We start from the raw sequence: 16,870 nt of genomic DNA on the forward strand, positions 1-16,870 counted from the left end.
AGGGCGGCGGCGGCTCTCCCCGCCGGGGCGCGCTCCTTCCCCGGCGGCCGCCCCGTCCCCGGCCGGGACCCGCGCCCGCCCGCGCGCAGCTCCCTCGCGGGAGTTCACGCGCCCGGCCCTCCCACGGGCGGCCCCGCCGCCCCCTCCCCAGGCTGGGCTTCCGCAGCCCTTCCTCCCGGGCCCCGGCCGCCTGGGCCGCTCTCTCTCGAGCACGCTCCGCCTTGCCGGCGTCCTCCCCGACGGGCGCGACCCTGCACGGCGTCGCCCTTCTGGCTCGCGTCGGCGGGGCGCGGCCGGCGCCTCCCGCGGAGGGGGGCCGCGGCCTGGCGCTCGCCCCGGGCCGAGCTCCCCTCGCCGAGTCCCGCCTGCCCCGCCCCGCGGGGCCGCCGGCGGAGCGCCGCCCCGCCCAACGGCTCCCCTCCCCCCGGTGATGTCGCTCGCGACCGGCCCCGCCCCACCCACCCGGCGCTGTGCGCGCGCGCGGGGCGGGGCGGCGCAGCCGCGCGAGGCGCTGCCGCCGACTTCCGGGCCGGGCGGCGCGGCGCGGCGCGATGGAGGCGCCGGGCGCGGGCGGGCCGAGCCGGCAGGAGCTGCTGGAGACGGTGGCGGCGCAGGAGGAGCAGCTGCGCGAGTACCGGGCGCGCCTGCGCGACCTCGTGCGCGCGCACAAGGGGCTGCTGGCGGAGCGCGCGGCGCTGGAGGCCGGCCTGGGCGCGCTGGCCGAGGGGGAGGAGGAGGCGGCGGCGGCGGCGGAGGCGGCGGGCGGCCCCGAGGCGCGGCTGGGCGCGGCGCTGGCCACGCTGGCGCGGGAGAAGGCGCGCCTGGAGGCCTGCTGCCAGGCGGAGCGGCGCGGCGCGCGCGTCGAGCGGGCGCGGCTGGAGGGCGAGGCGCGGGAGGCGCGCGCCCGGCTGGCGGCGCAGCAGCGCGACCGCGCGCAGGAGCAGGCCGACCACGCCGACATGCTGCGCGAGCTGCAGCGGCTGCTGCAGGCCGAGCGCGCCCGGCGGCGGGAGGCCGAGCTGGGCCTGGCGGAGGCGCGCCGCGAGGAGCCGCGGCCGCGGGAGCTGCAGGCCGAGCTGGAGCGCCTGCGGGGCCACTTCCAGGCGCAGCTGCTGCAGGAGGCCGGCAAGGTGGGCGCGGGGGCGGCTGGCCGCCGGGGCCCCCCGCGGCCCGCGCCCGGCGCCTGACGCCGCCTGTCCTCCCTCCGCAGGCCGCCCGAGCCGACGAGCGCGTCCGGATGGGGGAGCAGCGCGCGGCCGCCCTGGAGGCGCGCGTCGCGGAGCTGTCGGAGCTGCTGGGCGCCCGCGAGAGGGCCGCGCAGGGGGAGCGCGCCACCGCCCGCGCGCTGAGGGAGCGCGTCGCGCAGCTGGACCTCGAAAACCGGGCCCTGGCCCTGGCCGCCGCCGCCGCCTCGGGACGCCCGGACGCCCGCGAGGCGGGGGAGCCGGCGCCGCCGGGCGCGGAGGGCGCGGGGCCCGGGGACGGCGACGGCGAGGAGGCCGCGGCGCGCTGCCGGCAGGAGCTGGAGCAGCTGCGGGAGGAGTTCGAGCGGTACAAGGCGAGGGCGCAGGCGGTGCTCCGGAGCAGGTCGGCCCGGGAGCTGGAGGACAGCCAGGAGCGGCTGGCGGAGCTGCGGGAGAAGTACGTGGCCCTGCGGCTCTCCTGCGAGGAGGAGGCCGAGCGGCGCCGCGGGGAGCTGGAGGCCGGGCGGCGCGAGGCGGCCCTGCTGCAGCAGCTGCACCGCCAGGAGCTGGAGCGCTGCGCCTCGGACGGCCGCGAAGAGGCCCTCCGGCTGGAGGAGGAGATGCGCAAGCAGCGCGACCGGGCCCTGGCCGTTCTGGCCGAGAAGGACCAGGAGCTGCAGCAGCTGAGGGCCCTGGCCTCGCCCCTCGGCCTGCAGGGGGCCAAAGCGGCCGCGGCGGGGCCCGGCGGTGGCGGTGGCGATGGCGTGGGTGACGGTTCTGTGGAGCACCTGGCCCAGGCGCTGCCTCTGCCTGCGCCCAGCGAGCCCCCCTTCCTGCTGTACACCGAGCAGCTGGCTCGGAAGGAGGTGGAGGTCCTGGCCCTGAAGAAGCAGAAGCACCAGCTGGAGACGGAGGTTCGCAGGTTCCAGGAGAAGCTGCTGGAAGAAGAAGAGAAGCACAAGGAGGAGGTGTCTCTTCTCCAGAGCCACATTCAGAAGACCTTCCGGGACCAGAGCAGGGAGGGAGCTAACCTGGAGTACCTCAAGAACATTTTCTACAGGTTTCTGACCTTGACAGACTTGCTGGGACGCCAGCAAACCCTGACAGCCATATTGACTATTTTGCATTTCAGCCCAGAAGAGAGACAGGCCGTTCTGAGCCATGCGGGTGGAGGCAGCGGCTGGTGGCTTTCGGGGAAGAGATGAAGCTCCGCCCCGCTTTCTGGGGGGGATGGCGGGCTAGGTCCAGAGCGAGGCTGGGTGCTCGCCCTGTCTCCAGACGAAGCAGTACCTGTTCCTTGCCATTTGGTGGGGAGACCACAGGACCAGCCAGGGCTCCCATTTCAGACTCCATGCCGTGTGAAGGGCCTCCCTGGGGCTGGGTTCTCTGCTGCAGGGATTCAGTTTGGGGTCTTCATTCCTTTTAAAAGGTTCCGTTCAGGGCTCTGGTCAATGTTTATTCCAGTATTTTTATCTTTTTTTTTTTTTGCCAAATATGGACTGGGGAAATCCTGTGGACTCCCAAGCCAGCAGTCGAGCTTGAGGCTAGCAAATAAAGCATCAGCAATCGAAGCCTATCCTGTGAGTGTTTGGGGTGGAGGGCAGTGCTCAGCCTTTAGTCAGAGATGTGTCCTTTGATGACTGCTGTGCAGCAGGATGGGGGTGACAGCGAGGCACAGAGGCTTCTCTGAAGCTCTACTGCTGAGGCAGCTGCTCCTGGGGGTTGGGTGGGCCTCTCCAGCCACTCTAGTCCAAAAGGGCCAAATTGCAGAGGCACCCAGATTTTCTGTTCCCAATTTGGGTGCTCCCTGCATGCTTTCTCCCAGTCAAGGATTAGAAGGTAGGCAGGGGGCCCTGGTTCGCCCCCTCTCCATTTCTTTGTTTATATCAAAGTATACAGCCTGCCATCTCACCAGTGTGACTCTGGGCGGCTAAGGAGTAGGGGACGGGGCAGGGATCTTTCTTGACTCCTTTCACAGCTCAGAAAAGACAGCAGCCTGGTTTGTGTGACCTTTCTTCTTCCTTCCAGGGTGATCAGGCAGTTTCAATTTGCCTGCTGTGCCTAATATGCATTTCAGCATCATGTACGGAAGGATTGATGGAGTGTTGCTCTTCTCCCCGCAGCAATTTTTGGTATGGCATGTCACGGGAACTCAGCCGTTGTCTTAGTTTCTTGTGAGTTTAAGCCATTATGCTAAAACGTGCAATTTCTTGATGCAGGGTTTATGTAAATACAGTTATATTTTGTCCAGATGGGGTTAGGATTACATGCGTTGTCTGCTTGGGTGTTTGGACATGGAACAGTTTTCTGAAAAAAGATTGTTGAGTGCACGTTAGAGCAGCTGTGAGGTCAGAAGAACAGGCACTCTCTGGTCCATGGGAATCTTGACCAAGAACAGAATGGCTCATGTTGTGGGCCAGACTTTCTCTGTCACTGACTCCCTAAGAAGCACCTTCACTGGGGTGCATCACCAGTTGCTCACATCCTGGATAAACGTTTACCATTCTACCCCTGCAAGAAGCTGCTGTGATCTGCCCCCTCCCTTTCAAAGGCACCTGGAATATAGCTATCCTGGTCAGTTCTGAAGGTGCCGCAAGAACAGCTTCTTAGTCCTTGCCTGGCGATGCTTGTCCACTCCTGTGGCAGCAGACAACTGCAAATGGAGAACTGTCCCAACTCAATGGTGGTGGCCAATCGGTTTCCCAGCCTGCTTTGCGTGCCTGTACAATTACTGTTTTCCCCCCGCTTTCTGGCACCTGGTGCAAAAGGCTTAGCCATCTGTACTTCCTTCTGCCTCCATCCCTGTGCGTTTCTGGGGCGGGTGTGGGGTGGAGTGCCTGGGGCAGCTGCAGTTTGGTTGGTCTGCAGTTTCTGTCATCTTGGTCTCCCAGCTACCACCAGAATATGGCAGGGTTTCTGGGTTGGTGAATGGGATCTTTTCATTTTTTCCACCCCAGTGGTTTTGGAAAGAAATTACACAAAGAGGTTTGGGACTCTCTCTATCCAGCTAGCCAAAAGCAGAATGGAATGGGAGTAAACCTGTGTTGGGGGAGAAGAAAGAAGATCGAGTTGGAAAACCAGCTGGGTGCTGTGGAAGGAAAAATCAAGAGTCCCCCAGAGGCCGGGAAAATCACTGACTCCTCTACCCTAAACTTCCCTCCCAGTCATGGAGCTATTGGGAATGGGAAAGCATTCCAGAAATGCAGCTCTGCCTTTCAGTTCTTTCCAGCCTCGAGCCAGAGATTCCTGGCATGAAATCCCCAAGGCAGCATCCCCACGGGAGGCTTATGCTTGGCTGTGCTCCGTTCTTATCCCCCCTCCCTCACCCGGCGTGGGGCTGCTGTTGAGGGGCTGGGAGGAATGTTTACTGCTGCTATTTGTACATTTATATTGTGCCGCTCTGCTGATGTGACCGTTTGAGGTAGCTTGCAACAAGCAGCATGGTGGTTTAGAAGCGGAGAGGAGTTGCTTAAGAAGCCACCTCCTGGATTAGGCTCACTCTGACCCTAAACTGGCAGGCTTGACTCCACAGATCTCCAGCCCCATAGCCTGCAGCTCCCCTTTTCATTGGCTCAGTTCGCGTGAGGTATGTTTCTTGGCTGCCTAAGCCATGGTTGAATCACTGGTTTCTAGGTTTGCTTAATGCTGGCCACATCTGCTGAATTCACATGATACATTGGACTGTTGGAGATGCCTGGCTGTGAGTGTGCAGCCTGTGGCCAGAGACGCCGTGCAAACCTAACCTGTAGGTGAATTTAAGAACCAGCACATTGTGACGGGTTGGCAGGCGCGCATTCTTGCAGCTGGCGGAGGCTGTGTGTGCTGAGCTGCAGTGCTCACTGGCCAAATGCGGGCACTGCTTCACTCTCCCTTTCCTCCTGGTCACGTGGTTTTCATTGGGTGGCCTGGATCCAGAGGACAAGATCCTGGACCCCGATGAGTAATTTGCTGGGCGAGTGTTCCTTCGGGGGGCTAAACCCTGCTGGGGCTGTGCAGAGAGCGGCGAAGCCTCTGCTGGGAGGGCGGGCGGGCGGCCGAGGGAGCCGGGTGCTCCCCCCTTCCCCAGCGAAGGCGTGAGAAGCTTTCGCCCAGCGCCTCAAGGCCAGCCGGGTGAGCCTTAGGCAAGGGAGAGCAGCGCTTCGTCGGGAGAGGCCCTTGGGGTAGCTTCTCCCGTTGCGCAAACCTGCTCAGCCCAGGGAGGGCCAGGGAGGACGGGGCGAGGTCAGTGGTCGACGCCGCCCGCCGCCCCATGGCTGAGGAAAGCAAGCGGGGCTCGGCCCTGCCCGCTGACAAGGTACGTCCTCTCTCGGGGCTCAGCGTGTTCCTAGGGAGAGGCAGCGGGTTGCGGGAGGGGAGAGATCAGACGTTTTGCCAAGCCCGGGCGGCGGTGGGGGGTCGTGCATACGGGGGCTACCTTGCCGCCTTTGCAAAAGAAAGAGCCTCGAGAGCCAGCCGGGGCTCGGTGTCTGGCTAGGCGCGCGCTCGTGTGCGTGTGGGTCTGGCCTTGCGCAACACGCCGTGGGAACGCGGACGCTTGCAAACCGGCCTGGTTTGCAAGCGTCCGCGTTCCCACAGCGTGTGTGGACCGGCCAGGGCGCGGGCCAGGGCGCCAAACAGTAAGTCGGCCGTGGATTTGCTTCTGCGGAGCCTACGCGGAGAGTTGCTTTCCGCGAATTCCCGACTCAGGCAGCCGGCTTCTCCAGGGACATCGGCCTTTTCTGAAGGGGCTGCGCGGCTGCGGAGAGCGGCTGCTTCCTCCACGCCCGGGGGGCGGGGGGATTCGGGTGGCCTGGCCCAGCTTGTTGGGGGAAGCTGCTGTGACGCCCTCTGCTCGGAGAGGAGGCGGGGGGGGGCAGCAAGATGGGTGGGCGTGACCTGGAAAAGGTTTCCCGAATCTGTGGGGCTACCTCGGACCAGCCCCGAGAGCGGCCATTCGCACGGGTCTGGGCGTTTACGACGTCCGAAACGCGGGCTGAACTCTCCTCCACGCCTCGGGGCGTTAGGCTGGCCCGGCCACGAGGCGGGGCGCCTCCTGCTAGAACCTGCGCGGCTCCACCTCCCAGCCCAGTCGCCTCCGGGCAGCCGGAGACCCTCTCGCTTCGGTTGCGCAGCCTTGTCTCGGGCCGGTCGCTGCAAGGGCTGGGCGCTCGCTCGGCAGCCCCCTCTGTTCGGCTGCCGAGGCTGGCCAGGAGCCCGCCTCTGCCGTGGCGCTGCCCAAGGCGGTTCTTCCAGGCGCACCACTGGCTTTCCCGGGCAGCCAGCCAGCCGGCCAGCTAGCCGGCCGGCATCATCCTGATGTTCTGTGCCCAGCAGGGAGGGGCTACTTTGTCTTCGGAAACGGCAGGGCCAGATCTCCACAGCTCGTGCTGCCTGCTGTAGCCTGCTCGCCACAGGCCCCGGAGCGTCTGGAGGGAGGAGGAATGGGCAGCCGCGGGCAGGCGTTATCAGAAGTCCACAGGGCTCTGTCAAGAACAAACCTTCCCAGACTAGCCTTATCTGTTTCTTTTTCTTTAATTGGGAAAGCTGTAGACATGCCTCTTGGCCTTTATCAAAGCATTTGATAAGATAACCTGTGACATGCTGGTTAGCTAGCGGATTAAGTGTGTGCTAGACGGCATGGCCTTAAGCAGAAAGCATTGCTGATCGTAAGAGTGCATATCACTGGTTCTTCATCAAACCTGAAAAAAAGGTATCAAGTGGGGTGCCCCAAAGTTCAGTTCTGGATCCTCTGCTCTTCAAGGTTTTCATTAATGACTTGGAGGAAAGGGTGGATGAAATGCTTTTTAGGTTTACTGAGGATGCAAAATCAGGTGCGATAGCTAGCATCCTAATTAAGAATAACACTCAAAATGATATTGACAGATTGGAGATATTAACCTAATGCCAGAGAGTAATATTTAATTGGGAAAATACACAATTGTTCACTCCAGAAACAATCAAATGCACAGGTGAGGAATACAGTGGTAATGGTATTTGGAATAATAGTAAATTGAGTGTGATGCAGCTGAAAAGAAGGCAAATGGAATTTTAGGTGGCATCTATCATCATCATCATCATCATCATCATCATCATCATCATCATCATCATCCCACTCTCCTTTGCTTTAGGCAGCCCCACCTTATGTTCTTGTCCATTTCTGGATTCTTTAAGAAGAGTCAGAGAATGGGAACAGGCTTGCGGAAGAGCAGTGAGGATTATCAAGGGACTAGAAACTTAGTCCTGAAGAGAGATGGGACAAACTTTAGCCTTGGGAAGAGTTTGCCAGGGTCGGGGGGACCTGCCACCACACTTTGAAAAGATGTTATGTAGATGACCCAGCACTGTTCTCTTGTTCCAGAGTGCAAGAAAGGGAATAAATTCCTTTTAAGTTATAGGAAGGCAGTAAGAGTAGCTCGCTGACCGAGATGGTGGTCCTCTCTTTGCTGGATGTGTTCAGACAAGCCACCTGTCTGGGATGCTTTGATTTGGATTCACTGGCGGGCGGGGTGGGGGACGTTGGACTTGATGCCCTCAGGAACCTTTCTGGTGCTCAGATGCCCCCTGCCTGGTCTCTCTGCTTCTTTTCTAGGTCTTGGCCTTGGCATGCATCTCTCTGGCGGCCCTCTCCCTCAGGTGAGCAAGAGGGGCAGGCTTAGCACCCCTGTCGGACGCTGCTTGGTTCCCCTTCCCTGGCAGCCTCTGAGCCATCCAGGGGCCCTCTGAGCCATCTGGCCCGAGCCTGGGCTTGTCCGGCCTTCTGTAGAGGACGGACTGGGACTGTTTGGCCCGAGAGATTAGGAGCAGGGTGGAAATTCTCCACTCCCGCTGGCTCCCATTTGAAAACAGGTGGATGCCCGTGGCCTGCCAGAGTGGGCTTCGGGTCAGCCTGCCGTGGGAGGAAGACGAGGGCTTGGGAGGGCAACCTCAGTGCAGGCTGCAGTGAAAATGCTGGAAGGGCCGTGGGGGCCTGCAGCATGTCTGGGGGAGGACGGAAAAGGGGACAGGGTCTGCAGGGCCAGGTGTGGGAAAGAGGAAGGATACCAGGGCCCTGGAAGGCCCAGAACAGTCGTGGAGGCCTTCTCGTTTTTTGTGATCACTTGCGAACAGCCCCGCTTCCTCCGTTTGGGGCTGCTGCATGTGTACGCCTCCTCCGATGCAGGGCTGGAGGGAGGCCTCTGGTCCCCCACCCACAAGTGCGTTTCCTTCTCTCGGGTAGATGGGCACATCCGGCCAAGGGGCGTTGCTAAATGGGCAGGAAGGAGGAAAGCCCTGGGCTGTGGCTTCTCCCTACCCGCCACGGCCAATGCAGACCACACTTTGGGGGGGGAGGGAGGAGAGTGCCCGGGCCCCCAGCCCCGACGGGCTCTTCTCTAGCAGCCAGGCCCAGCTGACCCTGCTGGGTTTCTCTTTCAGCCTGCTGGGCAGCGGCTCCGTTCTGGCTGTGGCCATCCGCCGAAGGCAGTGCTGCAGGGACCAGGTCTGATGAGTGACTTCCAGCTGCCCGGCTGCGTTTGGCAACAGGCTTAACCTGCTTCATATTTACTTGTTTTATGCACAAGACACGGAATTATAGCATAAACAGACAGGCTGTGTACCGCACGTTAAGCCACAAAAACAGAACAAAACAAAGAAACCGGCCAAGTTTAACACAGATGAGATTAGCAGCTGGTAGATCTTTAACCGGGCTGGTGACGCGGGTCGTCTGGACAGCCTGCCGTGTTCTGACTGGCACCTGAACGTCTGCAGGGAATGCAGTCCTTGGCCAAGATTCAAATCCTTGCTGTGGTCTGGCTCCCCGGGAGGCCGGGTTGATGCACCGCTGCCCTGGCCCAGCAAGGAAGCTGCCTGTCCCTGAAGGCTAGCCCAACTGCGGTTACCAAGGGCATGGAGCCCAGCGAAGCCTCTTCCCTATCTAAGCATTTTATCCTGCTGCTTCAGTTAAAAAAACTCTGACGCTGTTTACAAATATTATAAATAACCTAAAATGGAGATCAGAGCACTGCAATGTAGCAAAAATAGTCTACCTGGAGTAGCTAGTTGCTAGGGAAGGCCATTGGCAAAAATGCCTGAAATGCATCTCTTGGGGCAGCCGTCCCAGAGGAGGGGTGCTTTGCAGAGACAGACAGCCTTTGACTCACTGCCAGGCGCAGAGCGCAGGATCCACCCAAGGGCTCAGGGACCCTTTGATAAACGGGTCCGTTCTTATTAACCAAGGGCTGATTCTGCATCAGATGACTGAGCCGCCACCAACCCTGGAACGCCCGGCAGCTGAGACATGAGCTGCTGAGCGGAATCGCACCCCTTGTTTCCTGTTAAAATTGGGGCCTGGCCCGTCTGGCTAGTTCCTGCTGCAAGGACGCAGAGGGCCCCTTGAAAGGCGTGGAAGGCATCGAGAAGGACGCCTCCACAGGGCAGGCTCATCTAACCTGGCTTGGGCGAGGAAAGGGGAGATTTGCCTGCGGATTCTTGCCTTGTCCAGATGGTGCTGCCCTCAGCTGAGCCCGTTCTGATGGTTTGGGGCACAATCCTGTCCCTGCTGCAGAGACTGGCAGTTAAAGCCCTGGTCTCACAGCAGACCCCGTGCCAGTACCTGGAGCGCTGCCTCCCCCGAGCTGTGCCCGGCTGTGGAAAAGGGTGGGAGCACTCAGAGAAGACCTCTGCTTGGGTGCAAGGGCTGAGAAGAGGCAATCTTTGGGCAGAACTCCATGCTGCCACGAGGGGGGGGGGCACAGAGGCTTTCGCAGCTGCACTTGTTGGTTCAGTTTTGTAGAGCGCATTAGGGAGGGCGGGTCTGCCTGTCGGTGGGCCGGATGGTGCTTCTGACCTGTTGCTTGTCCCCAGCTCCGGCCTCTTGTCCTCCTCTCGCTTGCGGACTTTCTGGGTGCTGCCATGCTGACCTCCACCATGGCCGTCCACCTCCTTCCCTCCCAGCTCTTTGGTGCAGCCTATGGGTTCTGCCTCTATGGGCTGCTGTTTGGCATGGTAACTCTGTGGCACTGAAGGGGGTGGCAGGGATGGGCTGGCCATGAGGGGGGCAATTCCCTGCTGGCCTACCTCAGTCCTGTGTTGGGCAAGGGTGGTTGGTGGGTCAGAACTGAGGTTTCTTGGAGAGCAGAGTTGTCAGGCCCAGCTCAAGAAGAACGGTGAAACAGTCCAGTCCAGTCCAGTCCAGTCCCTTTATTTGCCCACATCCTCTAGACAGAATCTCGCCAGACTCAATCTCTACTACAGCAGCTAGTGGATCTACCCTGGGAGGTTCTAGGGAGGGGCTTTCCTGAACCTCTTTCGCTTCCCACGCTCCCCCTGCGGATTGTGTTGCCTCTTGTCTCCTTTCCCCTCCTGGGATGCGCCCCCCTTCCTGATAGCCTTGATCTCCCACATCACCCTCCTCTTCGTAGATACCTTCCATCACAAGAGCAAGTCTCATCTTCAGCGGAAGATCTCCTTGCCCAAGGGCTGGAAGTGTGCACTGGGGGGCTGGAAAGGGCCTGCTTCCATCTCTGTGGCCCCACATAGCAGCCAGAATGGAAGGGGCTGAACTGGGGTGGGGGGACTGTCCTGAAGCCAAGGAAGGGTGGGAGACCCATCTTTTTTGCAGCCTTCGCATGGCCTCCCTTCTCTTCCCCAGATGTTCTACGCCATCTCTCTCCTGATGGTGCTTGTCTATGCCTGTGAAGTGAACCGGGCAGTCAGAGGCTGGAGAGTGACTCAGTACTCCAACTTGCAGGTATGGGGACCCTGGGAGTCTTTGTGAGGCAACCCACGTTCCCCTGCAGTTTGCTGTCCCCCCCCCCCCCCCTTGCCTTGCCCAGGCTGCTGGAGCCCCATAAAATTCTTGCCTGCTTGAATACGTGGATAGATGGAGGCTGGTAGAGGCCAAGCTGGAGGATGAGTTTAAGAGCAACTCTGTTACACCAAGCTGCAGCCCAGAGGACAGCCGCAGGCTGGGGGAAGGCCCAGCCAGTCACCCCCAATCCCTGGGCAGAAGCCTTTGCAGCACCTGGGCTACCTGCAGTTCCAGCTCTGCAGTAGCCATTAAGCAAGCGGGGTGGGGGTGGGGAGTGTCCCTGGGCTGAGCAGTGGGTGCTGTCTGAGCCCAGTGGGGTGGGATTATGTCTTGCAGTCCAGCTCAGATGGGAGCATGGCTGCCTCAGCTACCTTTTCCCAACCTGGAACCGAAGGCAAACTCTCCTGTTCGTCACCCCCACAGCAACGCCCCTCTGTTTGTCCTTCCCTCCAAATCTGTTTTTCTCTCCCCCAAAGGAGAACAGCTCGTGCTTCCCCAGATGCCAGCTGGCTCTGCCTTACGCCCTGGCTTGGTAGGTAGAGTGCGAGGGAGCCCGCAGATGGCCAGAGGAGTGTCTCCTGGGGAAACATGGTGGGTGTCCACCATCAGCCCCTCCTGGCCCTCCAGGGTCCTTCCCCAATGGTTTCTTCTCTGCCCTCCAAGGCTGATCCCTTGTCTGGTGGTTCTGGCCCTGCTGGTCCTAAGCAGTGGGCCCCTAAGAGGCATGGCCCTTCTTCAGCCTTTGTCGCGGGCAGACAATGACTCCTCGGGGGGCTCCAACCTCTCCTGCTCCAGGTGGGCATCTTCCTCTCTGCTGGATTCTGGAGGGTGGGGGGCAGAGACCTGTGCATAGGGTAGTCCTCTTGCCAGACCTTGAGACTGGGCTGGGGGCTTGAGGCCCTTCTCTCTTTCTTCCTGTTCCAGCTGCCTGGTTCTCATCCACCTTTCCCAGGACACCTGCTCGAAGGTACAGCAGCCTTGATCAGCTGCTCCCTCCATTCTCCCTTTGTGCTGAGTGGCTAAAGCATCCCTGAGCAGGGACGGTCCAGCCGCTCTCTGACAGTCGCTGGTGAAGGGGAGCCTTCCATTGGGTCAGGCGGCTTGCTTCACTGTTTGATCACTGTTATGGTCAGGAAATTCCTCCTCAGACTTCCAGGGAAGAAATGGTGAAATGAAGATGCCTCCGCTTTCAGCAGAGCCAACAACTGTGGTGGAATGAAGAGCCAGCGAGTAGACCGCTTTTTTGTAATTCCTCTCCGGACAAGGAGAAGACTTGAGATCGCCCACAAGTGCTCCAGACAGCTGCTCCTCCGGAGGAGACCGCAAGACAGTAGTCTCCAGCGGATTTACAGCTCTGGGAGACGAGGTTTGACTTGCTCAAACCGCGGTCAGCACCTTTGAAAAGACACTGGGTTTGCATACTTCTTTTTCTAATCACTTTTGGAAACTGCTTGTTAACTGCTTTTCAGCTATTAGCAACCTTTGGATTGACAAGGCTTATAGTACCGGGTGAGTTTCCTTCAATCCTTAGTGAAAGAAGTTTTAAATACAAGTTTAAGAAATTAAAAAAAAATTTTTTTGGAATAAACAGCAAAAGGGTGATTAGAACTTTGATTTTAGAAAGTTACAAATGGACTAAGGGCCCAGATGGAATTGAAATAAGATTTTGGAATTAATTCTAAGAATCTTTCCCTTGGGAAAATGCTTTTGTTTTGAATTCTCTTTAAAAAAAAAACATAATATGATGCGACTTCAAAGATTGGACATCAGGGAAGCAGAAGGAACTAAAGATGACAATTAAAGGAGAAGAACACTTAAATTTGACTTAGTAATACAGAATGAAGCAAAATATTTTAACATTGGATATATTGAAGGATATTTTTGAACAACAGACCCAGAAGTTAATTTTAAGAGTATCTGCCTCTATAGACAGGCTATGTTTAAAAGATGTTATGGAACAGGAACAAGTTTTACTGGACGTGACTGAGACTGATCTGAAAGTGGATTTAAAAATGGCAGGCTACATGAATAATATGGAAAAAGATGCTACACTGGACACACAAAAGAAACCGGCTGATGTCTTAATAATTAAAAGGGATATACAAATAATAAACCAAGAGAGTGACCTGGATAATCTTCCTATATTGGACTTAAAAAGAGGCTTGTTAAAATTTGGAAGAATTTTGTGAGAAGGGACAAAATGAAAAGAAATCAAGTTCTAGGACATTATTTGAAGGGGCTAAAGATCAAGATTGTTAAAAGTAAAAGGAAGGAATATAAAGTTGGTTTATTTGATCAAGGGTAAAATAGGTATGTTGTCATCTCTGGTAACCCTTAATGGACTTTTGCTGATCAGGACTGAAACAACAAGGCTTTAAGGATTTGCTTATTGATAGGAGATGGGATAGGAGAAAAAGAGATCATTTGTTGTATTTTAAGAGAAGGTGATAAATTACTAAAATTGCTTATACTTGTGATGAAGGGGAAGCCATTTCTTTATAGATATATTTTTTCTTTTTCTTTACTATATTTTTTTCTTTTCTGCACTATTTTTTCTTTTTACTGTTTTTTTTAGTTTGTATGAGTTTTCATCTTTGTAATTGTAGTTTTTAATAGAATTACTAATTTAAAAGAAAATTCCTCTTCCTCCTCCTCTTCCCCCTTTCTAATCCAAATACGTCTCCCTGTAGCTTCAGTCAGCTGGTTCTGGTCCTGTGGTCCAGGGCGACAGAGAGCAAGGCCATTCTCTCTCTCCCCAGCACTTGGCCAAGGAAAGCAGCATCGTCTTCCTTGTGTTTGTGGCCTTGGTTGTGTCCGGCTGCGTGGTAAGTGATGGGTGTGGCTAGTCCTGTCCTGTGGTCTTTGACTGCTGGGTGTGGGGGAGAGGGAAAACCAAGACCACCCCCTTGGCAGAGATAGGCGAGGGGGCTCATCCTGGAGGGATTCAGCTTGTGGAGCTGTCCCAGCCTCAGAGGAGCTTCTGCCTTCCTTAAGCGTCACGGTTAGCAAAATGCAGCCCCCAGGCCCTGCCAAAAACCCCGGTCTCCTTTCGCCTGCCATCAGCCTTGGCTGCCCGAATGCAGAACGCAGCCCGTGTCTCTGAAGGCCGTTGATCGATTTATGGCATTTATGTTTAATTGTAGGCATATTCTGGGAGGCCTTAGAGGCCAATTAAAAGGAACCAGTCAGCCCAAGGTACAAAAACAAGTAGGGGAACCTGGTTCAACACTGTGCTAAGATATGGCAGGGCTTCCCACAGCACATCAAACTAGAATCTGCCCAGACCCATTTTAACCTGGTTTATCATGTCAATTGAGGGCAGGTAAGTGCATAAAGCAAAGAAAACGGGCTTTTTCTGAAGCCACACAGGGTATCTGGAAGAAACTGGTTTAGAACATGCCAGATCAAGGGGCCGGGTTAAAGCTTTGCGCTAAGGCGGGATTTCTTTTGCAAGTCGAGTGGCTGCTTTATAGGCAATGCTAGCTTACACACCGCAGTAGAATTCGCTCCTTGCCCTAAGCCAGAACCAAACAAATCAGAAGAGCGAACCTCTTCTGCCTCCCCACCTTGTCCATGACCTAAAAACAGGCTTCTGTCCCACTCGCTTCATTTCACATGAAACGAAGCAATCTGTGTTGCCAGGAAAGGCCAAAAAGTAACAGCTTGGTCTATCGCAACTAAAGTTTTATTAGCACGGACCTTAATGTTGTTAGTCTGTTTTAGCGTGGAGTTTTACGATCAGCGGGAGAGCTCAGCCATCGTGGCCCTTTATATCAAGGCAGGCCGCTCTGTGGGTGATGGCCAACTTTGGAAGTCCGACCCCGCCCTGTTGGCTGCCAGGGTGGGCGAGGAGCCTCTTGAAACATCTGGCTCCCCAAGGGCACGTGTGAGAGGTCCTCCAGGATCTGCTCTGGCAGGCCCGCTTCCCTTTCTGGCAGGGGGGCTCCCTGCAAAGCATCGGGGCGCTCGCTCATCATCCCTTCTTCCTCTGAAAGGGCCAGTGGGGACAGGAGGGGGCGCGTGCTTTGCGGCAGCCAAGAAGGGAGGCCAGCTGAGGCGCAGAGTCTGCCAGGCCTGAAGAGGGTGACAGGGATGCCCAACGCGGCGGCAGAGACTTTCCTTGGGCCAGCCGGACAGTCACTCGCATGTTGACTTCCGAAGAGGGACGGCCGAAGGAGCCGGTGGGGCCTCTGGGGCTGCTGCCTGTTCTCCAGCCCAGGGCTCCTGTTGCCCCATCCCTTCTCCGCAGAGGGTCCAGAGCCTCGCTGCACGGCAGCACCAGAGGCTTCCCTGGGGCTCGGCTGGCCTTCCCTGCCGACGGGGCTGTTTCCTTTGCTGCTCGGGTTGGGCTCCTGGGGCAAGAGGCTCCGCTGTCCGTTAGCCAGCCTAAGCGTGCCCATCCCTTCCCGACCAGGATTTGGACGTGGTCTTCCTGACACTGCTGCTGTCCCTCAACAGGTTCTGTACTGCAGGGTGAACAGCTGGCACTGCCGGGACCGTTACGTGCCATGGAGCGATGGCCTCGCCAGCAGAAGCCACGTCACCCGCCGCTTCCAGCTGGTCCTTGTGCTCTGCTGGATGCCAGGTCAGTGGCCTTTTGTCCATTATCTGGTCAGGGTTCTCAGCCTGGCCTGCCTGCCTGCCACCAGCGCCGAGGAAGCGCTCGACCCGCATTACAAACGGGCAGGAAAGATGCTGGCCACGTCGGATCCCGGCAGGCTGAGCGGAGGCAGTGACCTGCCCACCTCTTTGCCCGCAGCTTGCCTCCTCGTGCTGCTGTCATTCACCAGCCTCCAGCTCTCCTCCCTTTTCCCTGTCTTGGTGGCTACGGTGAGTGATGACCTCCTTGGGGGGCCTGCTGGCGTGGCAGGGCCGCCCCGGAGGAGAATCACAGCCGGCTTCTCCCCTCTGCTCAGGCCCTGACTGCCCCCCTCCAGGGCTTCCTGCACAGCCTCGCCTATGGCTGGCTGCGGGGGAACTTCCGCCAGGAGGTGGCGAGCGAGCGGCTGCCCCTGCACTGGTCTCCGGGCATGAAGGCCTTCTACGAGGACTCCCTGGCCAGGCCCTGCTAGTGGCGGAGGCGTCTCCAGGTCAAGCTGGGCCGCAAGAGGCAGTCGAGCAACGTGTGCGTTTGGCTAAATAAAACGCGCAGGAAGCTGTGCCGCTCTGCCTCCCTTGTTCATGGGGGGGGGGGGGCGCGCAGGCAGCCTTACAAAGCCTTCCAGTTCGCTGCGAAGTCTCAGGACCAGCTTGGCTGCAGCAAACCCAGCCCCCGCTTGACCCTCATGTGGGAGGGGAGGCGGACAAGGAACCCACTGGGCGTTCGGGGCTAACACTGCCTGTTCTGGCCCAGAGCGCACGCTCAGTGCAGCGCTGCCGGATGGCCTTCTCTCCAGAGCCCGAGGCCAAGGACACTGGTGCTCTTTTGCTGTCACTGCAGCAAGGCCAGGATGCAGCAAGGCCAGAAGCCCTGGTTCTTCCGTAACCTCAGCCTCCCCACCCCACGTTGAGAGCTATTCATTCTCCTGCTGCCTCCAAGTCTCCTAAAGGGTGTGGAGGTGGGCGAGAGCACCACTGTGGAAACCCTCCTTGTCCCAAGACTCTTCCATCCCGGAGGAAGCCCCCGCTCCCTCCCTACCTCTGGGTGGCCCTGGGGGGCAGCGGACAGCCTGAGTCTTCCTAGTAAATGCTGGAGCCTTTTCCACCTCTCATGGCCTGGCTGAGAGACTGAAATGCAGGAGGGGGAGACTCTGCAGAGTTTATTCCGGGTAGGCGCTGTGGCCTTCCAGTGGGTCAGGTGCCAAATTGGGCTGGACGTGGGGAGAAGGAAAGTCCCCTTCTGTCAGAAGCGAGTTCAGTTATTTCACACAAGCATCCACTTTGGCTTTAGATTCTATTAGCCTTTTAGCTTAAGGGGGGT

General features: G+C 58.1%; 2 protein-coding genes across 9 annotated transcripts; both read left to right on the forward strand.

Moving 5' to 3' along the window:
• Positions 1-486: 486 nt before the first annotated feature.
• GCC1 (GRIP and coiled-coil domain containing 1) lies at positions 487-2,764 on the forward strand. The gene is made up of 2 exons (XM_088129116.1): positions 487-1,130; positions 1,211-2,764. Exons 1-2 carry the CDS (start codon positions 552-554, stop codon positions 2,387-2,389), a joined length of 1,758 nt encoding a protein of 585 aa, XP_087985242.1. The 5' UTR covers positions 487-551; the 3' UTR covers positions 2,390-2,764.
• LOC112542651 (uncharacterized) lies at positions 2,672-16,109 on the forward strand. 8 transcript variants are annotated; one of them, XM_088129118.1, is made up of 12 exons: positions 2,672-2,764; positions 3,213-3,316; positions 7,753-7,796; positions 8,577-8,640; positions 10,005-10,145; positions 10,792-10,890; positions 11,427-11,482; positions 11,614-11,745; positions 11,875-11,917; positions 13,641-13,775; positions 15,409-15,780; positions 15,867-16,109. In XM_088129118.1, exons 2-12 carry the CDS (start codon positions 3,251-3,253, stop codon positions 16,020-16,022), a joined length of 1,308 nt encoding a protein of 435 aa, XP_087985244.1. In that variant the 5' UTR covers positions 2,672-2,764; positions 3,213-3,250; the 3' UTR covers positions 16,023-16,109. The 8 variants fall into 8 exon arrangements, with proteins under 8 accessions (XP_087985244.1, XP_087985250.1, XP_087985245.1 ...); XM_088129124.1 differs by lacking the exon at positions 2,672-2,764 and having other exon boundaries at positions 2,959-5,478; positions 15,409-15,535; positions 15,710-15,780; XM_088129119.1 differs by lacking the exon at positions 2,672-2,764 and having other exon boundaries at positions 2,959-5,478.
• The last annotated feature ends 761 nt before the right edge of the window (positions 16,110-16,870 follow it).

Source organism: Python bivittatus, unplaced genomic scaffold (genome assembly GCF_059951505.1).
Source record: "Python bivittatus isolate LINGU-HERP-01145 unplaced genomic scaffold, Pbiv_v1 ctg000730_np1212, whole genome shotgun sequence".
NCBI classification, from domain to species: Eukaryota; Metazoa; Chordata; class Lepidosauria; order Squamata; family Pythonidae; genus Python; species Python bivittatus.